The 27960-nt window shown below is 42.2% G+C and overlaps 1 protein-coding gene across 2 annotated transcripts in view; it reads right to left on the bottom strand.

Annotated features, from left to right (window-relative positions):
* Window positions 1-27960, bottom strand: part of PDE1C (phosphodiesterase 1C) — a 1560705-nt gene that overhangs the window by 1185755 nt on the left and 346990 nt on the right. For both annotated transcript variants that reach the window (XM_069730297.1, XM_069730300.1), the window contains exon 2: window positions 6376-6426. In XM_069730297.1, coding sequence (XP_069586398.1) covers window positions 6376-6426 — 51 coding nt within the window. The remainder of the gene's footprint in view (window positions 1-6375; window positions 6427-27960) is intronic.

Genomic DNA, 27960 nt, shown 5'->3' with positions numbered 1-27960 from the left:
TCCAAATTATTATGCAAATTACATTTTTCTCGGATATTCCTAAATGGTCGGTGCAAATGACAGTCAGTCTAATAAAAGTCATCACCCATTAGAGTATACATCGAATTTTATTGAAGAAACCTCCCAATGATAACAGTATAATCTCCAAAATGAATAAAATTGTAAATGCACTGTTCTAAATTATTAGGCACAGTAGGATTTCTAAACATTTGATATGTTTTAAAGAACTGAAAATGCTCATTTGCTGAATTTGAAGCATTAGGAGGTCACATTCACTGAACAAAAAAAGCTATTTAACTCCAAAACATCCTAACAGGCCAAGTTATATGTTAACATATGACCCCTTCTTTGATATCACCTTCACAATTCTTGCATCCATCGAACTTGTGAGTTTTTGGAGAGTTTCTGCTTGTATTTCTTTGCCTGAAGTCAGAATAGCCTCAAAGAGCTGCTGTTTTGATGTGAACTGCCTCCCACCCTAATAGATCTTTTGCTTGATGATACTCCAAAGGCTTTCTATAGGGTTGAGGTCAGGGGAAGATGGTGGCCACACCATGAGTTTATCTCCTTCTATGCCCATAGCAGCCAATGACTAAGAGGTATTCTTTGCAGCATGAGATGGTGCATTGTCATGCATGAAGATGATTTTGCTCCTGAAGGCATGGAAAAAAGTTGTCAGTCAGAAACTCTATATATTTTGCAGAGGTCATTTTCACACCTTCAGGTACCTTAAAGGGCCCTACCAGCTGTTTCCCCATGATTCTGGCCCAAAACATGACTCCTCCACCTCCTTGCTGACTTTGCAGCCTTGTTGGGACCTGGTGGCCATCCACCAACCATCCACTACTCCGTCTATCTGGACCATCCAGGGTTGTTCGACACACATCAGTAAACAAGACTGTTTGAAAATTAGTCTTCATGTATGTCTCAGCCCACTGCAACCGTTTCTGCTTGTGAACACTGTTTAGGGCAGAGGTGTCAAACTGCATTCCTCCAGGGCCTCAAACCGTGCGTGTTTTCAAGATTTCCTTAGCATTGCACAAGGTGCTGGAATCATTATCTGTGCAGGTGATTAAATTACCACCTGTGCAATACAAGGAAATCCTGAAAACATGACCTGTTTGCGGCCCTCGAGGAATGCAGTTTGACACCTCTGGTTTAGGGATGGCTGAATAGTAGGTTTATGCACCACAGCAAGCCTTTGAGGTCCTACACCTTGAGGTTCGAGGGACTCCAGAGGCACCAGCAGCTTCAAATAACTGTTTGCTGCTGTGTAATTATATTTTGGCAGCTGCTCTCTTAATCCAATGAATTTGTCTGGCAGAAACCTTCCTCATTATGCCTTTATCTGCAGGAACTCTGTCTGTGCTCTGTTTCAGTCACAAATCTCTTCACAGTGTGATGATCAATCTTACTTTTCATGAAATATCTAGTGTTTACTTACCTTGTCCAAGGCATTGCACTATTTAACGCTTTTTAGCAGCAGAGAGATCCTTTTTATTTCCCATATTGCTTGAAACCTGTGGCCTGCTTAATAATGTGGAACATCATTTTAAGTAGTTTTCCTTTAATTAGAATCACCAGGAAAACTAATTATCACATGTGTTTAAGATTGATTTCAGTTATCTATTGAGCCCTGAGACACAATACCATCCACAAGTTTAATTGAAAAACAAAATAATGAAATTTTTATGACACATTTGGAACATGGTGCAGAATTGAGAGTCCTCAGTGGTTCATACATTTTAAAGACTATATGAAAAGATGGAAACAAATTGCAAGCTTTCGAGAATACTCAGGCCCCTTCATCAGGAATAGACTAATACAAATTCTGAAGAATCACATATTTATGCACAACACAGCACAGAAATAATGTCATAGATAAGACAGGTGACATGAAGCAAAACTACCATTATGGGAGAGAGATAAACAGTTATGTCCATAAATATTGGAACAGTTCATAGATAAGGAGTGTGAATGTTTTATTGTCTTCCGATTGAGGTCTGGTTCTGTGTTGTGATGCTGCCACAAGGTCTGAGGAACAAATTCCTTAATTGATGTAAAAAGACATAAATTACCCGTTAATACAAGTAATCTCATGTCCACGATGCTATGATCTGGGATACAAAAATGTTCTGCCACAGGTAGATCTATTCTTTTTTCTCTTATTGTGTGGGGATGAGAGTACTTCCTCGTTCTCAGTTTTTGCCCTGTCTCCCCTACATACAGATCCCCAGTTGTAATGAATATGTCACATGGATTTATGTCTTTTTACACCAATTAAGGAACTTGCTCCTCAGACCTTGTGGGGAATCACAACACAGAACCACACCTCAATCAGAGGACAATAAAACAATCACACTCCTTATCTATGAACAGTTCCAATATTTATGGACATAACTGTTTATCACTCTCCCATAATGGTAGTTTTGCTTCACGTCACCTGTCTAATCTATGACATTATTTCTGTGCTGTTTTGTGCATAAATATGTTAGTCTTCAGAATTTCTATTCTAAATATTTTTCTATCTACTGGCTAACATGGTGCAAAGATATATATCTTTCCTGTATCAAAATAGAGGATACCAGAATGTACTGCATCTTTATGGAACTAAAACCACTTCTGAAGAAACGTGCACAAATGGACAGCGACATTTTTTTCTTTTTTACATGCAAAAAAAAGTAATACTGCAAATCTGGCAGATTACAAGGGCATCTCCTGTGTATACATCATCCTCTTCAGGATAACCCACAGATTTTTAATTGCATTCAGGCCTAGGCTATGGCTTGGCCATTCCAAAACTTTGAGCTTCTTATAGCAAACTCATCCTTTTGTTGATTTGGAGGTTTGCTTATGGTCATTGTAATTCTGATATGTGAAATTCATATTCACCTTTTCAGCAGAAGCCTAAAGATTTTTCAAAGTTGACTATATTTGGAACTGCTCATAGTTCCCAACAACATGACTAAATCCCCAAATTCAGCTGCCAAATAATGGCCAGTAATCATAATGCAACTTCCACCATGCTTCACTGTGAGTATAGTGTTCTTTTGACTATGCAAAGTGTTGGCTTTGTGCCAAAAATACCTTTTGGAATCAGGGCCAAAAAGATCAACTTTGGTCGCATCAGTCCATATCACATTTTTCCACATGCTTTTGGCAGACTTGATGTAGTTTTTGGCAAAACATAGCTGGGCTTGGATATTTTTTCTTTGGAAGAAAAAGTCTCTGCCTTTCCACCTACCCCAGAAGCCAGACATACAAAAAATTTGGGATATTGTTGTCACATGCATTACACACCCAGTATTTGCCAGAAATTCTTGCAGCCCATTTAATGTTGCTGCAGGCCTCCAAGACCAATTTTCTTCTTGTCTTTTCATCAATTTTTGAAGGACATTCAGTTGTACATAATGTCACTTTTGTGCCAAATTTAAGTCACTTCTTGATGGATTACTGCATGGGCAGAATGTCAGACATGTGAGGGGTATTGTTTAATTATTATTATTATCATCATCATTTATTTATATAGCACCATTGATTCCATGGTGCTGTACATGAGAAGGGGTTACATACAAGTTACAGATATCACTTACAGTAAGCAAACTTTTTATTTTTGTTTTATTACAGGAGACCTTGGCCTCAATGGAATGAGCGTTAGGTGAGTAGAATTGTGTTTGCTATTTTTAAATAGAAATGGAAAAGTGTGTTTTGTTTTCATTTCAAATAATGGACTTTATACTTGCTGTGTCTTTATTTACAATGCACCTATAGTATTAGTCATGGAAAGGCATCTTATAAATGCCTCTCCATTATTAAGCAATGGCCTTGATGTTACCAGACAATACAAAGGTGACATCAACTCTACAAATATGAACCCCACTTGCCACTGCTACAGGGAAAGTTGGAATAGTTGTGCAAATAGATGTGCCCTTTCTGAGCAGCTGCAAGATGCTATTTTTAGGCTGCGCTGGGGGTCAATATCCATGGCCCCTTACTAGTCTGAGAATACTAGGCCCTAGCTGTCTACTTTAGCAAGGCTGGTTGTCAAAAATGGTGGAACCCCATGCAATTTTTTAAAATTATTTATTTATATAATTTAAAAAAAACAGCACAGAGACCCCTCTATTCTTGGTAACTAGCCTTGCTGAAGCTGACAGCTGAGGGTTGCAGCCAACAGCTGTCAGTTTTGCCTAGATGGTTATCAAAAATACAGGGGTCCCCACACCAGTTTGTTTATTTATTTATAGTGTACAAGGCTCACTTTTATTAGCAGCGGCAGGTGTAGGCTGATGGGAGTAATAGTCCCATCAGCCGCAGCCTGCTCTTGCTGTTATCAGTTAAGCAACCACATTATCTATTTTTTGTTATTTTTATTTGGGTAAAAACTTTAGAAACACAGTGACAGAGGAAATTTATAATATTAGATTCTTCATTGTCAGAATGAAGGCGTGATTTATAAGGTCACGTGTATACATGGCCTAGAATATGTAGAAAAGACGAGAAGAGAGATCAGGAGAGGAGTAGGGGAACAACTTTGTTACATCAGAAAGAAAAAGCCTACCCCACTAGCCAGACACGTTTATCAGGAACATCTAAGACAAATGTTATAAGTAACATTTATGAGGATTGACAGAGTAGAAAAATCCTGCTGAGAAGGAGATCGGGATAGAACCATTTTGCAACATTAAGCAAAGTGCATTTATCAACTTAAATCAGTATCCATGTTGGGCCCAACAGGTTTTTCTATTAATGGAGTAACAACAAGGAGTGAGGGCACAATCTGCGCACGTTATTAGGGTGCCAACTTTCGCGGCGTGGCAGGGCTAGTATACTAGATATGACTGAATAGGGCATTATAGACACCACGGTCACACCTATTTATACACTAAAGTGGGGTCTTATTTTGACAACTGTGTTGGATAATTGACTATACCAATTATTAAAGTCCAACTGGATAAACTATATTTATCAATCTCCATTTCTTACAGCATACTGCAATATGTCCGGTTCTTCTGATTCATACCATGATTATAACTTATGTCTTAATGTTTCCTATATTTCTGCACTTTAGAATACACCTAAAAAACTAAATTTCATGCTTTCCTGAATCCTTATCAATTGATTTATTAATTGATCTCGATATGTAAATATTTACTATTCACTCATATTACTGGGAGCAGATTTGATCATCACAATGAATTAATAATGCAGTGGAAGGAGAGGCCAATCTTGTCTTCCAGCTCCTCGAAGAAATAACTTCTAGCGTCACAGAATTCCCTTATACTCACCCTCCAATCAGCTGTTGAAGAGAGGTAGCTTTGGATATGCTTGCTTTTCACAAGGTGATGCCAGTGGCTATGCGGGAAGCTCTGGAAGTGACTTTTACAATCCACCACAATTGAAGTGGTCATTCCAATTGCCGAATATGCAATAGGGAATACGCGCCCTGAAATTACAGGGATTGCCTAGCATGCGCACATTGAAATAGACAAGAAAAAGATATTGGCAGGTGGCTTTATATGACTGCGTTAGGCGGAAGGGACCTTATTCACTCAGTTACAGGATATTGATGATGTTGAAAAAACTCCCCTGATGAATCCAGATCAAGGAGGAAACATGGGGAGAAATATCATTGTCTCTTATATAAGAATGATAGATGAACGCTAATGTTATGCCCTTCACCTTATCATGAGGATCTTTTGAAGTGCTTGTAAACACCTTAAGGAATTGGATGAGACCGAGCCTTTATACTGTACAATGTATTAACCACATCTGTTAAGTGTACTGAGTTTTGGCTCACAGAGGGAATCCCCAAATGAGAATTTTTGTTAAAAAACAACCGTTATTTAACTAATTAATAAAAATACTAATACGTGCACTTAAAAACCATCACCAAAACACTAACATCCCATAGAAAAGGCCACATGGATGCAGTCCTTCAAGCTCATGGAAGTCACACAAAATATTAAATATGTCTCTAATAGCACCACAACTTCATTCACCAATGTTATGCAACATATATTTGTATTTTAAGTTAATTATTTGTTTGAATATCACATTACTTTCTGTGGGCGACAAAACATTTGTCTTGCCAAAATCTGACCATTCTGTGTCCATTAGCTGACCAATATTTCTGAATTGATGCCCATTTATTTTCTTAACCTAAACCAAATTTCTGAGGGTTTCAGCTTTCAAAAGAATAATTTATACATACAATGGAATGAATTTAACGTCAGGTTATTAGCTTTTATTGCTTTTATTTACATAACATGGATAAGCGACATAACTTCTGTCAGGGAGTGTAATTTTCAATCAAATTATATATTATAATTTCAGAATCTAAGCATTGTGTTATAGTGGCTGCTATTTACTTACTTGTAAATCTCGCCAGAGGTCTTGCATTTTTGTCACCAGCTTCATTTGCAACTGAAAGCAAAGAGAAATATATAAGCATTGCAAATGTGTAATAGACCCTGACATAGGTGACAGAATTATTAGCAAGTATTGAAAATAACATCAATGAAAATAAATGCATTCTAAAAGAACAATACAAAGCTAAGGAAGAAAACCATAGGGTTAAAAATAATATTTCATCAGATTGCTAAAAGAGATGATGAGTAAGGGTGCTTTCACATTGCGTTTTTGTCCCTTCTCATTCGTGACTAGTGTTGAGCGATACCGTCCGATACTTGAAAGTATCGGTATCGGATAGTATCGGCCGATACCCGAAAAATATCGGATATCGCCGATACCGATATCCGATACCAATACAAGTCAATGGGACATCAAGTATCGGAATGTATCCTCATGGATCCCAGGGTCTGAAGGAGAGGAAACTCTCCTTCAGGCCCTGGGATCCATATTAAAGTGTAAAATAAAGAATTAAAATAAAAAATATTGTTATATTCACCTCTCCGGCGGCCCCTGGACATCAGCGGGAGGATCCGGCGTCCGGCACGGCTTCTTTCTTCAAAATGCGCGCCTTTAGGACCTGTGGAATGACGTCCCGGCTTCTGATTGGTCGCGTGCCGCCCATGTGACCGCCACGCGACCAATCAGAAGCCGCGACATCATTCCTCAGGTCCTAAAAGGCGCTCATTCTAGGACTTTAGCTGAGGAATGACGTCGCGGCTTCTGATTGGTCGCGTGGCGGTCACATGGGCGGCATGCGACCAATCAGAAGCCGGGACGTCATACCACAGGTCCTAAAGGCGCGCATTTTGAAGAAAGAAGCCGTGCCGGACGCTGGTTCCTCGCGCAGATGTCCAGGGGCCGCCGGAGAGGTGAATATAACAATATTTTTTATTTTAATTCTTTATTTTACACTTCCGATACCGATACCCGATATCACAAAAATATCGGATCTCGGTATCGGAATTCCGATACCGCAAGTATCGGCCGATACCCGATACTTGCGGTATCGGAATGCTCAACACTATTCGTGACACAAAACTGATGCATGTTCAAGCACACAGTGATTCTGTCATCATCATTATAGTCTATAGCCACGTTGGTGCATACATTCAAATCTCGTTTTGCGGGATGATTCAGACACAAGCAACGACGGGACCAATGAAGACGGACAAAAACACAATGTGAAAGCACCCTTACACAAATTATATGGAGCATGTCGGGAATGACAAACAACATAGCAAAGATAAAAGTTAGGCCCCATTCAGTTGGCGCTTGCGGCGTAAGTATTTTTTTCCGGGCATGCGCAGTTGCAGGCGCCGGGAACGTTAATGAAGCAAGAGGAGGCGGTGCCCTGCGTGCACAGGCCCGGAGTGACGGCCGTGCAGCGTCTGATTAGGGGGAAGACCCGCTCCCGGGAAGATTTCACAGTTTGAGGGGGCACATTTTATAAGCGTTTATTTCAGCATGTGCAGGGAGCATAACTAAAAGAGCCACCTTGTCAGAATGCAGCATTAGTGCTGCACAAGGTGGTTCTTTTAGTTACAAACGCCTGAGGGGGGGTGACAGGTTCCCTTTAAAAACCAGCAGTGAAAGATTTTACCCCACAAAAAGAATCAGCTGTGATACCCTGCTGTAATGTATGTATAGTCTTTTTCTTCCCCCCTGCCCAGGAACTGTGGTATGATCGGACCATGTTCCTGACAGTCATTACACAGTACATAGCAGGGGCACATTTATAAGATTATCTCAACACATGAACATTATTGTTACCGCATCCAATTATGGAACTTATTTCTTTTCCAAGATCTATTAATTAAATTGTACTCTGTTCATGGGAAAACCCCTTTAATCAAGGGACAGACAGACCCATGCTCGCTAATCAATCTCGTACACCAATTAAGGCCTAACACATTAAAGGTTAGATCCACACTTAGAACCTTAATGCATGGGGAATGTAGTTCCTAAGTCACAGTCTGCATATACAAAACTGATGCATGCTGAATCCTATGTAGTGAATATGATAATTATTCCACGTGGAACATCGATATCACATTTGAGCAGCGATGTATAGAGAGATTGACAGTATGCTAATAGCCTGCTTTGTGATACATGCAGCTCACACAATAATCTCCATGTAGAACACTGAACAAAGAGCCCTCATCAGAATTATATCAGGATATATGGCATGAACAGCACTATAATTAATATGTGCATTTGATTCATTGACACCGATCCTGACTTGACTTACATTCACACTCTCGTATTAATCACTGAGGAATACCGTATTTTTCTGACTATAAGATGCACCTAGGTTTAGAGGAGGAAAATATAAAAAAATTGAAGCAAAAAATGTGGCCATGGCACACTATTATGTGGGTATCTGCTCCTGACACTGTTATAGGGGTAATGTCCCCCAATTCTGTACTAATATCTCCCATTTGGGTATATATGATCCCCATCCTGGTATATATGGCCCCTCATCCTGTTATATGTGCCCCATCCAGGTATACATGGCCCCCATCTAGGTATACACGACCCACCATTAAGGTATATATGACCCCTCATCCAGGTATACATGGTCCCCCATCCTGATATACATGGCCCCACATCCTGGTATGCATACCCCCCATCCTGATATACATAGCCCCCCATCCTGGTATTCATGGCTCCCCATCCTGGTATAAATGGCCCCTATCATGCCGCTCATGAAAAATAAATGATTCTACTGGTCTTTCCTCTGCTCCCTTACAGCAAGACGTCCTGTGCTGATGTTGGGAGAGGATTTAGATATGTAAACAGCGCATGATGTCACTGCCATGCACCTTTACACGCCGACGTCAGCTGCCAGAATATTCACTGCTCCCCACACCTGGGACTATGGGAGCAGGGAGCAGTGAAAATTCATTTTCCTTAATAGCAGACACATGTGATCACTCAGCCATTGCAGGAAGGCGGCCACTTTGGTTACACTTGTGACCGCTATTAAAGAGAATATTCACTGCTCTCTACTTCCACAGGCACCACCACCTCTCGGTGCCGGCTTCAGTCAATAGAGTTTTGCGGGACTATGGGTGTGGGAAGCAGTGAATGTTCACTTTTTTTTAAAACCGGGCAGGCGTATTAGCGGCAGCTGCCGGCTCCAAGCTCCTGTGATCTGCTCTTCCACCACTGCACATCCACAGCCAGGTGTGGGGAGCAGTGAATATATAAGATTTACCTCCAGCTGCACACATAATGACATCCTCATGCATAAAACTGGTGAAAAACTGACATCAGTTGTTATTAATAGTTGTGATCACACACAAAGTACATGAAAATCTGAGGAATCAAAATAATTTGCACTTATAATTGTACATCATGCTCTATGCAATAGTGATCAATATCCAATAACTGCTCATTTATACAACCCCTGGCAAAAATTATGTAATCACTGGCCTTGGAGGACGTTCAGTCAGTTGTTTAATTTTGTAGAAAAAAAACAGATCACAGACATGGCAGAAAACTAAAGTCATTTCAAATGGCAACTTTCTAGCTTTAAGAAACACTAAAAGAAATCAAGAACAAAAAATGTGGTAGTCAGTAACGGTCACTTTTTTAACCAAGTATAGGGAAAATTTTTTGGAATCACTCAATTCTAATGAAAAAATTATGGAATCACCCTGTAAATATTCATACCCAAATATAACACATGCATCAAAATAGATCTGCTCGTTAGTCTGCATCTAAAAAGGAATGATCACACCTTAGAGAGCTGTTGCACCAAGTGGACTGACATGAATCATGGATCCAACATGAGAGACATGAATTGAAACAAAGGAGAGAATTATCAAACTCTTAAAAGAGGGTAAATCATCACGCAATGTTGCAAAAGATGTTGGTTGTTCACAGTCAGCTGTGTCTATAATCTGGACCAAATACAAACAACATGGGAAGGTTGTTAAAGACAAACATACTGGTAGACCAAGGAGGACATCAAAGCATCAAGACTGGAAACTTAAAGCAATATGTCTCCAAAACAGGAAATGCACAACAAAACAAATGAGGAACGAATAGGTGGAAACTGGAGTCGACGTCTGTGACCAAACTATAAGAAACCGCCTAAATGAAATGGGATTTACATACAGAAAAAATAAATGAAAGCTATCATTAACACCTAAACAGAAAAAAAAACAAGGTTACAATGGGCTAAGTTAAAGCAATCATGGACTGTGGATGACTGGATGAAAGACATATTCAGTGATGAATCGCGAATCAGCTTTGGGCAAGGTGATGATGCTGGAACTTTTTTTGGTGCCGTTACAATGATATTTATAAAGATGACTGCCTGAAGAGAATATGCAAATTTCCACAATCATTGATGATATGGGGCTGCATGTCAGGTAAAGGCACTGGGGAGATGGCTGTCATTACATCTTCAATAAATGCACAAGTTTATGTTGATATTTTGGACACTTTTCTTATCCCATCAATTGAAAGGATGTTTGGGGATGATGAAATCATTTTTCAAGATGATAATGCATCCTCCCATAGAGCAAAAACTGTGAAAACATTCCTTGAAAAAAGACACACAAGGTCAATGTCATGGTCTGCAAATAATACAGATCTCAATCCAATTGAAAATCTTTGGTGAAAGATGAAGAAAATGGTCCATGACAAGGCTCCAACCTTGCAACAGCAATCAGAGAAAGTTGGAGCCAGATTGATGAAGACTACTGTTTGACACTCATTAAATAAGTTGTCCCCTACAATAACTTTTTTTTTCAGAAATCTTGCTATTATGTGCCACTGAAAACATCCACTGTGTTTATTTTAGCAATATTACCTTTTATCATGCTGTAGCAGCACATCTTCAGTGCTGGATCCAGCTCTCATGGGGTTAATCGACAACTTCCTTTCTCCTGACTTATTGTGCTCTAATACTACAAGTTCCATGATGCATTGCACTGGCCTGTAAGCCCGAACATACCACACAGACTCCAAAACACACCCAAACCCCTCCCTCCTCTCCCTCCTCTCTCTTCAAAAAGATTTGTGATGTCATTTCTATCCAACCTCCTCTTTTACATTTGTCCAACCCACACTCCGTTACACACAGACAGACAGATAGATACAGAGATATATCTATATATCTATATCTATTTCCATAGCTATGTCCATATCCATGTTTCTAAAGCCCTTCACCCCTGGAGCTTTATTCGTTTATCGCTCCCCTTCTTTCCAGAGCCATAATTTTTCCATCAATATGGCCAGCTGAGGACTTGTCTTTTGTGGGACAAATTCTACTTTTGAACGACATCATTGGTTTTACCATGTCGTGTAACAGAAAATGTGAAAAAAATTCAAAGTGCGATGAAATTGCAAAAAAAAAGGCAATCCCACACTTGTTTTTTGCTTGGCCTTTTTGCTAGGTTCACTAAATGCTAAAGCTGTGTGCACACGTTGCAGATTTGATTCCAGATCCACAGCGTTTTTCGCCGCACAGAATTGCATCAAATCCGCAGTGTAGTGCACAACCAATGTACGTCTATGGGAGCCGCAGACTTGTTGTGCACATACTGCAGAAAAAGCCGCACCGAAATGCAGCTTTTTTTTCCGCAGCGTGTCACTTCTTTTGTGCGCAACTGCAGTGTTTCTGCACCCATAGACTTGCAGCAAAACCGCAGATGTAAAAAATATCTGCAGTTTTGCTGCGGATGTGGGTCCGAGAAACGCTGCAGTTCGGGAGGAGGGAAGTGTGTGGGCGGTGACTGTGTGCATGTATGCGTGTGCGGGTGGGGTCTGCGGGCTGTTCGGATGTGTGTGGGACTGTTCGGGTGTGTGAGGGACTGTGCGGGTGGGTGCCTGGCTGTTCGGGTGTGTGTTGTGAATTCAGCTTTTGGGCTCCCTCCGGTGGTTGTAGAGGGTAATGCAGTTGTGCCTGGACTGCAGGAGTGGACAGGTGTATCTGCTAATTGCAAAACTGACTGGGGTATATAGCTTTGCAGGATCCTTTAGTCAGTGCCAGTTGTCCATTGTTCTTGAAGGATTCACTTCACTGCTGGTCTCTCCAGTTTGCTGTGTTTTTCTACAAAGATAAGTCCTGGCTTTGTTTTTGCTGTCCACCTGCTGTGGACCTTATAGCTCTGTGCATTTTCATGTTTTTGTCTTGTCCAGCTAAGTCTGTGAAGGATTTTTTGCAGCCTAGCTATTTCTCTGGAGATGCAGATATACCCCCCATGTCTTTAGTCAGATGTGGTGATTCGTATTTTCTGCGGTGGATATTTTCTAGTGTTTTTATACTGACCGCATAGTACTCTGTTCTATTCTTTCTTTTTAGCTAGTATGGCCTCCTATGCTAAAATCTGATTTCATATCTGCGTATGTTATTTCCCTCTCCTCTCACAGTCAATATTTGTGGGGGGCTAGCTATCCTTTGGGGATTTTCTCTGAGGCAAGATAGGTTTCTTGTTTCTGTCTTTAGGGGTAGTTAGATCTTAGGCTGTGCCGAGGGGGTCTAGGGAGTGTTAGGTACCCCCCACGGCTACTTCTAGTTGCGCTTCCATGTTCAGGGTTTGCGGTCAGTACAGGGACCACCTTCTCCAGAGTCCGTCTCATGCTGCTCCTAGGCCACCAGATCATAACAATACAACTGGCCCGCAATGAGTTAAACGCATCTCAGAAGAAGGGAAGGAAAGTGCTGAGCCATTTTTTTTTCTGTAGTCTGTTGTGTCTTTCCTTTCCTCTTTACCTCTGGGTGGCTACGGAGCCTAGTATTAACATGAATGTTCAGGAGTTAGTTTCTCGGGTGGATCAGCTTGCTGCTAGGGTACAGGGTATTTCAGATTTCATTGTTCAGACTCCTGCCTTAGAACCTAAGATTCCCACTCCTGATTTATTCTTTGGTGACAGATCCAAATTTTTGAGTTTCAAAAATAACTGTAAACTGTTTTTTGCATTAAGACCCCGGTCTTCTGGTGATCCTATTCAGCAGGTTAAAATCATCATATCTCTGCTGCGTGGTGACCCTCAGGATTGGGCATTATCCCTGGAATCTGGCAATCCTGCTTTGCTTAATGTTGATTCGTTCTTTCAGGCATTGGGGTTGTTGTATGATGAGCCTAATTCTGTGGATCAGGCTGAGAAAATCTTATTAGCCCTGTATCAAGGTCAAGAAGCGGCAGAATTGTATTGCCAGAAATTTAGAAAATGGTCTGTACTTACTAAATGGAATGAGGATGCCTTGGCGGCAATTTTCAGAAAGGGTCTTTCTGAATCCGTTAAAGATGTTATGGTGGGGTTCCCCACGCCTGCTGGTCTGAGTGATTCTATGTCTCTGGCCATTCAGATTGATCGGCGCTTGCGCGAGCGCAGAGTTTTGCACACTGTGGCGTTGTCCTCTGAGCGGAGCCCTGAGCCTATGCAGTGTGATAGGATTTTGTCTAGAACTGAACGTCAAACATTCAGGCGTCAGAATAGGTTGTGTTTTTACTGCGGCGATTCTGCTCATGTTATTTCTGATTGCCCTAAGCGTACTAAGAGAATCGCTAGTTCTGTTGCCATCAGTACTATACAACCTAAATTTCTGTTATCTGCGACCTTGATCTGCTCATTATCATAATTTTCTGTCATGGCATTTGTGGATTCAGGCGTCGCTCTGAACTTAATGGACTTAGAATTTGCCAGACGTTGTGGTTTTCCCTTGCAGCCTTTGCAGAACCCTATTCCTTTGAGGGGCATTGATGCTACACCGTTGGCTAAAAATAAACCTCAGTTTTGGACTCAGCTGACCATGCGCATGGCGCCAGCCCATCAGGAAGATTGTCGTTTTCTGGTGTTGCATAATTTGCATGATGATATTGTGCTGGGTTTTCCATGGTTGCAGCTACATAATCCGGTGTTAGATTGGAAATCCATGTCTGTGACTAGTTGGGGTTGTCAGGGGGTTCATGATCAGGTTCCATTGATGTCAATTTCCTCTTCCCCCTCTTCTGAAGTTCCTGAGTTCTTGTCTGACTTCCAGGATGTATTCGATGAGCCCAAATCCAGTTCCCTTCCACCGCATAGGGACTGTGATTGTGCTATTGACTTGATTCCAGGTTGTAAGTTCCCTAAGGGCTGACTTTTCAACCTGTCTGTGCCTGAACATACCGCCATGTGGAGCTATATTAAGGAGTCTTTGGAGAAAGGGCATATTCGGCCATCTTCTTCACCGTTGGGAGCGGGGTTCTTTTTTGTTGCCAAGAAGGATGGCTCCTTGAGACCCTGTATTGATTATCGCCTCTTGAATAAGATCACGGTTAAATTTCAATACCCCTTGCCTTTGCTTACTGATTTGTTTGCTAGGATTAGGGGGTCTAGCTGGTTTACTAAGATTGACCTTCGAGGGGCATATAATCTTATTCGTATCAAGCAGGGTGACGAACGGAAAACTGCATTTAATACGCCCGAAGGCCATTTTGAATACCTTGTGATACCATTCGGACCCTCTAATGCCCCATCTGTGTTCCAATCCTTCATGCATGATATCTTTCGGAGTTATCTTGATAAATTCATGGTTGTATATTTGGATGATATTTTGATTTTTTCCAATGATTGGGAGTCTCATGTGAAACAGGTCAGGATGGTATTTCAGATCCTCCGTAAGAATGCTTTATTTGTGAAGGGGTCAAAGTGCCTCTTTGGAGTGCAGAAGGTTTCTTTTTTGGGTTTCATTTTTTCTCCCTTATCTATAGAAATGGATCCGGTTAAGGTTCAGGCTATTCATGATTGGATTCAGCCCACATCTGTGAAGAGCCTTCAGAAATTCTTGGGCTTTGCTAATTTTTATCGTCGTTTCATTGCCAACTTCCCCAGTGTGGTTAAACCTCTAACCGATTTGACCAAGAAAGGCGCTGATGTGACGAATTGGTCCTCCGCGGCTGTTTCTGCCTTTCAGGAGCTTAATCGCCGATTTACTTCTGCCCCTGTGTTGCGTCAGCCAGATGTTTCTCTTCCATTTCAGGTTGAGGTTGACGCGTCTGAGATTGGGGCAAGGGCCGTTTTGTCTCAGAGGAATTCTGATGGTTCCTTGATGAAACCGTGTGCCTTCTTTTCTCGGAAGTTTTCGCCTGCGGAACGCAATTATGATGTCGGCAATCGGTAGTTGTTGGCTATGAAGTGGGCATTTGAGGAGTGGCGACATTGGCTTGAGGGGGCCAAGCACCGTATTGTGGTCCTGACCGATCATAAGAATCTGATTTACCTCGAGTCTGCCAAACGGCTGAATCCTAGACAGGCTCGATGGTCCCTGTTTTTCTCAAGTTTTGATTTTGTGATCTCGTACATTCCTGGTACTAAGAATGTTAAGGCGGATGCCCTCTCTAGGAGTTTTTTTCCTGATTCCCCTGGGGTTCTTGAGCCAGTCGGCATTTTGAAGGAAGGGGTGATTCTTTCTGCCATCTCCCCTGATTTGCGACGGGTTCTTCAGGAATTTCAGGCTGATAAGCCTGACCGCTGTCCTGTGGGGAAACTGTTTGTTCCTGATAGATGGACTAGTAAAGTGATTTCTGAGGTACATTGTTCTGTGTTGGCTGGCCATCCTGGGATTTTTGGTACCAGAGATTTGGTTAGTAGGTCCTTTTGGTGACCTTCTTTGTCACGGGATGTGCGTTCTTTTGTGCAGTCCTGTGGGATTTGTGCGCGGGCTAAGCCTTGCTGTTCCCACGCTAGTGGGTTGCTTTTGCCATTGCCGGCCCCTGAGAGACCGTGGATGCATATTTCTATGGATTTTATTTCCGATCTTCCTGTTTCCCAAAGAATGTCGGTTATCTGGGTTGTCTGTGACCGATCTTCTAAGATGGTTCATTTGGTGCCTTTGCCTAAATTGCCTTCTTCTTCTGATTTGGTTCCGTTGTTTTTTCAGCATGTGGTAAGTTTGCATGGTATTTCGGAGAATATTGTGTCCGACAGAGGTTCCCAGTTTGTTTCTAGGTTTTGGCGGGCCTTTTCTGCCAAGCTGGGCATTGATTCATCTTTTTCCTCTGCATTTTATCCTCAGACAAATGGCCAGACTGAGCGAACTAATCAGACCTTGGAGACCTATTTGAGATGCTTTGTGTCTGCTGATCAGGATGATTGGGTGGCTTTTTTGCCATTGGCCGAGTTTGCCCTTAATAATCGGGCTAGTTCGGCTACTTTGGTTTCGCCTTTTTTTTGTAATTTTGGTTTTCATCCTCGTTTTTCTTCTGGGCAGGTTGAGCCTTCTGACCTTCCTGGTGTGGATTCTGTGGTCGACAGGTTGCAGCAGATTTGGGCTTATGTGGTGGACAATTTGGTGCTGTCTCAGGAGGAGGCTCAGCGTTTTGCTAACCGTCGTCGGTGTGTTGGTTCCCGGCTTCGGGTTGGTGATCTGGTTTGGTTATCTTCCCGTCATGTTCCTATGAAGGTTTCTTCCCCTAAGTTTAAGCCTCGATTTATTGGTCCTTATAGGATTTCTGAGATTATTAATCCGGTGTCCTTTCGCCTGGCGCTTCCGGCCTCTTTTGCTATTCATAATGTCTTCCATAGATCTTTGTTGCGGAAATATGTGGAGCCCGTTGTTCCCTCTGTTGATCTTCCGGCCCCTGTATTGGTCGATGGGGAATTGGAATATGTTGGTGAGAAGATTTTGGATTCCCGTTTTTCGAGGTGGAAGCTACAGAACCTTGTCAAATGGAAGGGTTATGGCCAGGAGGATAATTCTTGGGTTTCTGCCTCTGATGTCCATGCCGTTGATTTGGTTCGTGCCTTTCATCGGGCTCATCCTGATCAGCCTGGGGGCTCTGGTGAGGGTTCGGTGACCCCTCCTCAAGGGGGGGTACTGTTGTGAATTCAGCTTTTGGGCTCCCTCCGGTGGTTGTAGAGGGTAATGCAGTTGTGCCTGGACTGCAGGAGTGGACAGGTGTATCTACTAATTGCAAAACTGACTGGGGTATATAGCTTTGCAGGATCCTTTAGTCAGTGCCAGTTGTCCATTGTTCTTGAAGGATTCACTTCCCTGCTGGTCTCTCCAGTTTGCTGTGTTTTTCTACAAAGATAAGTCCTGGCTTTGTTTTTGCTGTCCACCTGCTGTGGACCATATAGCTCTGTGCATTTTCATGTTTTTGTCTTGTCCAGCTTAGTCTGTGAAGGATTTTTTGCAGCCTAGCTATTTCTCTGGAGATGCAGATATACCCCATCTCTTTAGTCAGATGTGGTGATTCGTATTTTCTGCGGTGGATATTTTCTAGTGTTTTTATACTGACCGCATAGTACTCTGTTCTATTCTTTCTTTTTAGCTAGTAGTTAGATCTTAGGCTGTGCCGAGGGGTCTAGGGAGTGTTAGGTACCCCCCACGGCTACTTCTAGTTGCGCTCCTAGGTTCAGGGTTTGCGGTCAGTACAGGGACCACCATCTCCAGAGTCCGTCTCATGCTGCTCCTAGGCCACCAGATCATAACAGGTGTGTGCGGGACTGTTCGGGTGTGTGCAGGACTGTTCGGGTGTGTGCCTGGCTGTTCGGGTGTGTGTGGGGCTTTTCAGGTGTGTGCGGGACTTTGCGGGTGTGTGCCTGGCTGTTCGGGTGTGTGCGGGATTGTTCGGGTGTGTGCGGGGCTGTGCGGGGGGTCTTTTGGGGTGTGTGTGCAGGCATCATCCAATGGGACTACAAGTACACAGCATCCAATCGGCAGCTAATTCGGATGTAATCCGAAAAGTGGACACGCACCCTACACTATCCATACATCTATCAACAGATATATCTATCCAGATATATCTATAGATAGATATACAGTATGAATAGATAGATCTATGCATCTATAGATCTATCTATATGAAGATCTGTCTATCCATTTCATTTATCATCTATCTGTCTGTGTGTAATTGAGTGTGAGTTGGACAAATGTAAAAGAGGAGGTTGGGCAATAATGACATCACAAATCTTTTTTTTTGTTCAAGAATACATCTTTATTTAGCTATCAAAAATGCACAAAAACGCATAAAAACCGCCCCAAAAATGAACTAAAAAATGCATCAAAACTGCAAAAAATGCACCAAAAACACATCAAAACTGCATCAAAAACGCATCAAAACTGCACCAAAAACTGCATCAAAAACTAGCAAATGCACAAAAACGCATAAAAACCGCCCCAAAAATGAACTAAAAAATGCATCAAAACTGCAAAAAATGCACCAAAAACACACCAAAACTGCATCAAAAACGCATCAAAACTGCACCAAAAACTGCATCAAAAACTAGCAAAAACCACACCAAAAATGAGTAAAAAAATGCATCGAAACCGCACAAAAATGCATAAAATTGCATCAAAACCACACCAAAAACTGCATCAAAAACGCATCAAAACTGCATCAAAAACGCATAAAAACTGTACCAAAAACTGCATCAAAACTGCAACAAAAACTGCATTAAAAATGCATCAAACTGCACCAAAAACTGAATAAAAAACGCACCAAAAACTGCATAAAAACGCATCAAAAACCTGAATCAAAACCGCGCAAAAAACCTCTCCAAATACTGCAGCAAAAACTGTATCAAAACCGCAGAAAAACCACACCAAAGACTGCATCTGAACCACACCAAAAACCCGCATCAAAACCACGCAAAAACCAAATCAAAACCGTGAGAAAAACGCATAAAAAACGCAGCTGCGTTTTCTGAAAGGAGAGGCAGATTTTGTGCAGAAAATTCTGCACCCAAATCTGCAACGTGTGCACAAAGCCTAAAACTGACCTGTCATTATGATTCTCCAGGTCATTACGAGTTCATAGACACCAAACATGTCTAGGTTCTTTTTTATCTAAGTGGTGAAAAAAAATTCCAAACTTTGCTAAAAAAAATAAAATAATTGTGCCATTTTCCTATACCGGTAGCATCTATATTTTCTAAGATATCGGGTTGGGTGAGGGCTAATTATTTGCGTGCCGAGCTGACGTTTTTAATGATACCACTTTTGTGCAGATATGTTCTTTTGATCGCCCGTTATTGCATTTTAATGCAATGTCACGGCGACCAAAAAAACCTAATTTTGGCTTTTGATTTTTTTTCTCGCTACGCCGTTTAGAGATCATGTAATTTTTTTTTTAATTGAAAACAGCTGACATGTTGCGGCTTTGAAGTGGGCTCACCGCCAAAGCCCACCTCAAAGCGAGGGATACTGCCAGCTGATATACTATTCTGTCAGCTTGCAGAAAGGGGTTAATGAACAATATGTTTCAGTTAAAAAAAAATGAAAAAAAAAATTGGCTTGGGCTCCCGCGCAATTTTCTGCGCCAGAGGGGGAAAGCCGACGGCCGGGGGCCAATATTTGTAGCCTGGGAAGGGGGTAATACCCATCACCCCTCTCAGGCAATGAATCTCAGCCCGCAGCTGTCTGTGTAGCCTCTGCTGGCTATTAAAATAGGGGGAACCCCCCAAAAATGACATGGGCTCCCCTATATTTTATAGCCAGAAAGGCTATGCAGACAGCTGCGGGCTGATATTCATAGCCTAGAGAGGGGTCATGGATATTAGCCAGCAAGAATAAAAATTCCAGTCCGCAGCCGCCCCAGAAATGGTGCATCTGTGAGATGCGCCAATTCCAGCACTTAGCCCCTCTCTTCCCACTCCCCTGTAGCGGTGGGATGTGGGGTAATAAGGGGTTAATGTCACCTTGCTATTGTAAGGTGACATTAATTCGGGAGAATAGTGGAGAGGCGTCAATATGATACCTATCCATTATTAATCCTATAGTAGTGAAAGAGTTAAAAAAAATAAAGACACAGCCAGAAAAAAGTATTTTAATATTCTTAATTTAACCATACTTACCATACTCGATGTTGTATGTCGCATGATGCATGCACCATGGTGCATGTTGCATGTTGTATGTCACATGTTGCATGTCGCATGGTGCATGTTGCATGTCGCATGGTGCATGTCACATGTTGTATGTCGCATGTTGTATGTCACATGGTGCATGTCGCATGTCACATGGTGCATGTCACATGTCACATGTCGCATGGTGCATGTCCGATGGTGTATGTCGCATGGTGCATGTCGCATGTGGTATGTCGCATGTTGTATGTCGCATGTTGTATGTCGCATGGTGCATGTCGCATGGTGCATGTCGCATGGTGCATGTCGCATGGTGCATGTCGCATGGTGCATGGTGTATGTTCTGTATGTATGCACTATATGTATATATTTATGCACTGTATATGTGTATGTGTGTTTTTGTTTTTACATTCAACACATTAGCCCGGATGATGGGACTACTACTGTCCCATCATTGGCTAATGTGTCACTCACTGTCACTGTAGCAGGCAGAGCTCGATGGGACTTGTAGTCCCATCGGATGATGCCTGCACACAGAGACACACACACCAATGACCCCCCCGCGCAGATCCCCGCCAGCACACTCCAGCACCTTCCGCAGACCCACTGTGCAGAACCCCCACCGCCAGCAGATCCACCGACGGCAGATTCACCGCACAGACCCGCCACCGCAGCACCGGCCGCACATCTCAGCACATGAGCGCAGCTGGCCAGCAGACACCAGCACATGGGAACGGCCAGCAGACCCCAGTCCCACCCACCCGCAGACCCCAGCCCTGCCCATCCGCAGATCCCAGCCCTGCCACGCCCCCAGCACAGCCCCGCCCCCAGCACAGCCTCGCAGTCTGACCCCAGCACCCCCCACAGCCCAGTCACTCTTGAGTGACCGCTGTCTGTGGAGGCTGGGTCACGCCTGCTACTGACATCACGTCAATTTCCAGAGTCTGGAAATTGACGTGACGTCGGCAGAAATTAGCGGCAGCTGCAGCCTGGGGGTCACATGACCCGGACTCAGCCGCCACAATAGCGCCGTTCACAGGCAGAAACGGCAACATAAGGTATTTCGAAAATTCATTAGGGGCCCAAGGGGGATACATTGAGGGGCTAAAGGGACTCTGTCACCTGAATTTGGAGGGAACAATCTTCAGCCATAGGGGTGGGGTTTTCGGGTGTTTGATTCACCCTTTCCTTACCTGCTGGCTGCATGCTGGCTGCAATATTGGGTTGAAGTTCTTTCTCTGTCCTCCGTAGCACATGCCTGCACAAAGCAATCTTGCCTTGTGCAGGCGTGTACTACGGAGGACAGAGAATGAACCTCAATCCAATATTGCAGCCAGCATGCAGCCAGCGGGTAAGGAAAGGGTGAATCCAACACCCGAAAACCCCGCCCCTATAGCTGAAGATTGTTCTCTCAAAATTCAGGTGACAGAGTCCCTTTAACTAAAAGTAGTGGACAACCCCTTTAAGTCCATGCCTCAGAGACTGAAAGCTCTTACAAAAGCTAGAGGTGGTGCAACAAAATACTTGTGATGTTTTGGAGTGTTTTTTTTGTTTGTATTTCAAGATTCCATAATTTTTTTCCCCAGAATTGAGTGATTCCATAATTTTTTCCCCTATGCTTGGTTAAAAAAGTAACCATTACTACTACATTTTTTGTTCTTGATTTCTTTTAGTGTTTCTTAAAGCCAGAAAGTTGCCATTTGAAATGACTTTAGTTTTGTGCCATGTCTGTGATCTGCTTTTTTTCTACAAAATTAAACAACTGAATGAACATCCTCCAAGGCCGGTGATTCCATAAATTTTGCCAGGGGTTGTATATATTGAATGCTATCATTGATAGGTTGATTACCACAGCTGGCAGACATAGTCCAATCTACTATATAATTGTCTAAGGGTCACTTCCGTCTTTCTGTCTGTCTGTCTGTCTTTCTATCACAGATATTCATTGGTCGCGGCCTCTGTCTGTCATTGAATCCAAGTCGCTGATTGGTCTCGCCAGCTGCCTGTCATGGCTGCCGCGACCAATCAGCGATGGCCACAGTCCGATTAGTCCCTCCCTAGTCCCCTGCAGTCAGGTGCCCGGCGCCTGCTCCATACTCCCCGCAGTCACCGCTCACACAGGGTTAATGCCAGCGGTAACGGACCGCGTGATGCCGCGGGTAACTCACTCCGTTACCGCCGCTATTAACCCTGTGTGACCAAGTTTTTACTATTGATGCTGCCTATGCAGCGTCAATAGTAAAAAGATTTAATGTTAAAAATAATTTAAAAAATAAAAAATCATCATATACTCACCCTCCGGCGCCTTTCCCGCTCTTCGCGACGTTCCGGTGCTAAGGATGGTATGCGACAAGGACCGTCCATGACGTCACGGTCATGTGATCGCGACGTCATCACAAGTCCCGCGCGCCTGCGCGAGAAGGACCTTCCATAACGTCACGGTCATGTGACCGTGACGTCATCACAGGTCCTGCGCGCCTGCGCGAGAAGGACCATCCATAATGTCACGGTCATGTGACCGCGACGTCATCACAGGTCCTGCGCGCCTACGTGAGAAGGACCTGCCATGACGTCACGGTCATGTGACCGCGACATCATCACACCCTGGGGCCGGAAGCTGGCGACAGAACTACAAGGGGCCCTCGAATCGGAAGGTGAGTATATGTTTATTTTTTATTTTTTAACCTGTGACATACGTGGCTGGGCAATATACTACGTAGCTCTGTGCTGTATACTACGTCACTGGGTAATATACTATGTAACTGGGCAATATACTACGTAACTTGGCAATAAACTACGTGGCTGGGCAATATGCTCTGTGCTGTATACTACATCGCTGGGCAATATACTACGTGGCTGGGCAATATACTACGTGACTGGGCAATATACTACATGACTGGGCAATATACCACGTAGCTGGGCAATATAGTACGTGACTGGGCAATATACTACGTGGGCTGTGCAATATACTACATGGCTCTGTGCTGTATACTACGTCGCTGGGCAATATACTACGTAACTGGCCAATATACTACGTAACTGGGCAATATACTACGTGGCTGGGCAATATGCTCTGTGCTGTATACTACGTCATTGGGCAATATACTATGTAGCTGGGCAATATAGTACGTGACTGGGCAATATACTACATGGGCTGTGCAATATACTACGTGGCTCTGTGCTGTATACTACGTAACTGGCCAATATACTACGTAACTGGGCAATATACTATGTGGCTGGGCAATATGCTCTGTGCTGTATACTACGTTGTTGGGCAATATGCTACGTGGCTGGGCAATATACTACGTGACTGGGCAATATACTACGTGACTGGGCAATATACTACGTAGCTGGGCAATATAGTACGTGACTGGGCAATATACTACGTAGCTGGGCAATATAGTACGTGACTGGGCAATATACTATGTGGGCAGTGCAATATACTACGTGGCTCTGTGCTGTATACTACGTAACTTGGCAATATACTATGTAACTGGGCAATATACTACGTGGCTGGGAAATATTCTCTGTGCTGTATACTACGTCGCTGGGCAATATACTACGTGGCTGGGCAATATACTGCGTGACTGGGCAATATACTACATGGCTGGGCAATATACTACGTGGCTGGGCAATATACTACATGGCTGGGCAATATACTACGAGGACATGCATATTCCAGAATACCCAATGCGTTAGAATCGGGCCACCATCTAGTAGTCTTATAAAGCTGATATAGTTGGGTTGTTGTAACAACTTTAACAAAGGACGATGCTTTAAGGTCTGCACACGATCTTATAACAGTTTTTTGCTTTAAAATGCTGTGATGATTGTATTGAAATAATCAGTAGATTTAATGTGACTATTATTGCAACTAATAATAACAAATTATGTCAGTTTTTCACATAATCTTTTGTGATATAGTGTGAATGGTATTTATTAGGGGAAATACCGCATATATTCACATTTTGTAGAGCAGAGACATCATTTTATAAAAATTAAATCTTGTACAGTTATTACACCACCAGGGGTGTTTTTTGTCTCTTGCCTCCCTATAATGAGGCAGATGGAGTCACTGTGGACTCCATAAGACCTGTAATCCTGCGGTGTCTGCCTTTTTAGTCATACATAAAAGCGTAGTCAGCCAGTTTTGTGCACCTCTGAAAAGGACACCGCTGAACAGAGGCCAGATGGAGTCCAGAGTAACTCTGCTGCCTCATTATAGTGAATTTCATCTGTCACGTCACTCACAGATTTAGATAGAAACCCCAAAGTAAATGCTCAGTGTAGAGAGCCGGATAACTATGATCCCAAACGTTATGTAAAATGTTCCCAATGAAAGCTTCCACTCAATCCACAAAAAAAGCAAGTCTCCACTCAGGTCCGTCATCTGTTAACGGAAATATAGGGGGCTTCCACATTACAGCTAGTACAAAGGCTATGAAAAGCGTTATGGGTACTCACCCCTCTAAAAGAAATTCTGTGCTCCCAAATCCAAATGCCCCTCTCCCTTCTGAGCCCCACAGTGTACCTAAACCACATAAATCATCCACATTTTTAGCATGTCTGTAGTGATGAGAGCCCGTCTAATTTATGGGTGCATGTATCCAGAAGCACGGGCTGGGCATAAGATACTGGTGACTACAAAGTTCTAGTCACTACAGCGTACTGGTTACTTCAATGGCAGTTTGCGTTTTTCACTCAGCAACATCCAATGCTACCTGTTTTTGGAAAAAAGCCATGGAATCAAAATCATCACTACAATTGTAGATAAATTCCTAAAGGGGTATAATTTCCAAACTGGGGTCACTTGAGAGGGGATTCTGCTTTTCTCACATTTAGGGGCTCTGTATATGGAGTCCGGAAACTATTCTATAATAATTTGTTCTCCAAGAGTCAAGTTGCTGTGTGGCTAAGCAGTACTGTACCGCCACATATGGGATATTGCCAAATACAGAAGAAATTGTGTAACTCATTTTGGCACCATTTTTACCCATTTCCCAGTGTTACAATGAAAAATCTAGGTTAAAACAATTTTGTGGTAAAAATGAAATTATTTTAGCTTCACTGCCCAATGGTATCAAATTCTGTGACACACTTGTGGTGTCAATATGATCACTGCACCCCTAGATGAACTCATTCAGAGGTATAGTTTGTAAAATGGGGTCACTTACAGGGGTTTCTGCTGTTCTGGCACCTCAGGGGCTCTGCCAATGTGACATGTCCCCATCAAACCAATGCAGCAAAACCTGCACCGTAATATGGCGCTCCTTCCTTTCATGCCCTTCCATGCTCCCAGACACTAGTTTTCTGCCACATACTGGGTATTGGCCTACTCAAAAGAAATTGCACAACAAACTTTGTTTTTTTTTTCTTCCTACCCTTGTGAAAATAAAAGAGTGGGGGCTAAAATAGCATTTTTTGTGGTAAAAATGTTTTTATTTTATTTTGACGGCTCAATATTATAAAATTCTATGAAACCCCTGGAGGTTCAAGGTGCTCACCAGACATCTAGGTAAATTTCTTGAGGGGTCTAGTTCCAAAATGGGGTCAATTGTTGGGGGTTTCCACTGCTTAGGCACATCACCGGCTCTCCAAACATAACATCCGCTATCGATTCCAGCCAATTTTGCATTCCAAAATTGTCAAATGGCACTCCTTCCCTTCTGAGCCTTGCCATGCTTCCAAACAGTAGTATTCCCCCACATATGGGGTATCGGCGTGCTCAGAAGAAATTGCACAACAAATTGTATGGAGCAATTTCACCTTTTACCCTTTTATAAATTCAAAATATGGAGCTATAATAGATATATTTGGGAAAAATGTATTTTTATTTTTATTTCTACAGCTCTACATTATAAACTTCTGTGAATCACCTGTGGGTCAAAGGTGCTCAATACACAACTAGATAAGTTCCCTAAGGGGTCTAGTTTCCAAATTGGTGTCACTTGTTGGGGATTTCCACTGTTTAGGCACATCAGGGGCTCTCAAAACGCAACATGGCAACCGCTAATTATGCCAGCATATTTTACATTCAAAAAGTCAAATTGCCTTCCGAGCCCTGCTGTGCGCCCAAACTGTAGATTTCACCCACATATGGGATATTGGCATGCTCAGGAGTAACTGCAAAACAAAATCTATAGTCCATTTTATCCTGTTACCCTTGTAAAAGTAAAGAAAATTAGGTCTAAAGGAATATTTTTGTGAAAGTAAAGTAAATGTTTATTTTTCCTTACACATTCCATTCATTCCTGTGAAGCACTTGAAGGGTTAATAAACTTCTTGAATGTGGTTTTGCACACCTTGAGGGTGTAATTTTTAGAATGATGTCAATTTTGGGTATTTTCTTTCATATAGATCCCTCAAAGTGACTTCAAATATGAGGTGGTCCCTAAAAAAGATGGTTTGTAAAATGTGTTGAAAAAATGAAAAATCGCTAGTCAAATTTTAACCTTTATAACGTCCTAAAATAAAAATTGAGTCCAAACTTGTGCTGATGTAAAGTAAACATGTGGGAATTGTTATTTATTAACTATTTTGTGCGATTTGACTCTCTGATTTTAGGGCATAAAAATTAAAAAAAATTAAATTGTGAAATTTTCAAGATTTTCACCAAATTTCTGTTTTTTTCACCAAAAATGCAAGTCATATTGAAGAAATTTTAGCACTAACATGAAGTACAGTATGTCATGAGCGAACAATCTCAGAATGACCGGGATCCGTTGAAGTGTCCCAGAATTATAAACTCATAAAGTGACAGTGGTCAGAATTGTAAAAATTGGCCCAGTCACCAAGGCAAAAACAGGCCTGTGCATGAAAGGGTTAAGAATTTTTGGTGAATAAAATTAATTTTATTAAACACTAGCTGAAGAGCCCAGCGTTGTCTGGGCATAGTAACTAACTGTGGTTAGTTATAGCACCTAACTTCTCTCATTTCCTTCCTCACACCTCTCATTTTCCTGTTTACTCCTCTCATTTTCCCCCAACACCTGTCATTTTGACCTCACATCTGTCATTTTCTGATCACTCCACTATTTTTCCCCTCACTCCTCTCATTTTGCATTCACACCTCCCATTTTCTCCTCAGTATATACCTGTATGTCATCTCTCCTGTATATAGTTTATACCTTTGTGTCGTTTCCTCCTGTATATAGTATATATCTGTATGTCATCTCCCATGTATATAGTATATACCTGTATGTCATCTCCTGTATTTTGAATAAGCCTGTATGTCAACTCCCCTGTATATAGTATATACCTGTATGTCATCTCCTCCTGTATATACCCCCTGACGAAGAATTAAAGATCTGAAACGCGCGTCGGGGTGCGCTATTACAGGTCGTGGCAGACCCTGTTAATAAGGTAGTTATAGTGTACCTCCCTATATTTTTTTTCACACTGCACTTTTATTTGGCATGTTCCTTAAAGCGGTTTCAGCTGCATCTTTAATTGTAGGTTGCACCTTGCACTTTGCACTAATTGCACCTTCATAGTGCCACATGTGTTTTCATGTGGACATGGTGTGTTAACAGATACAGGTCCTTCTCAAAAAATTAGCATATAGTGTTAAATTTCATTATTTACCATAATGTAATGATTACAATTAAACTTTCATATATTATAGATTCATTATCCACCAACTGAAATTTGTCAGGTCTTTTATTGTTTTAATACTGATGATTTTGGCATACAACTCCTGATAACCCAAAAAACCTGTCTCAATAAATTAGCATATCAAGAAAA

The sequence above is a fragment of the Ranitomeya imitator genome, chromosome 6, assembly GCF_032444005.1.
Source record: "Ranitomeya imitator isolate aRanImi1 chromosome 6, aRanImi1.pri, whole genome shotgun sequence".
Taxonomy (NCBI): domain Eukaryota; kingdom Metazoa; phylum Chordata; class Amphibia; order Anura; family Dendrobatidae; genus Ranitomeya; species Ranitomeya imitator.
Note: the sequence above shows the minus strand (reverse complement) of the source record. Positions and strands in the feature narration are given on the sequence as shown.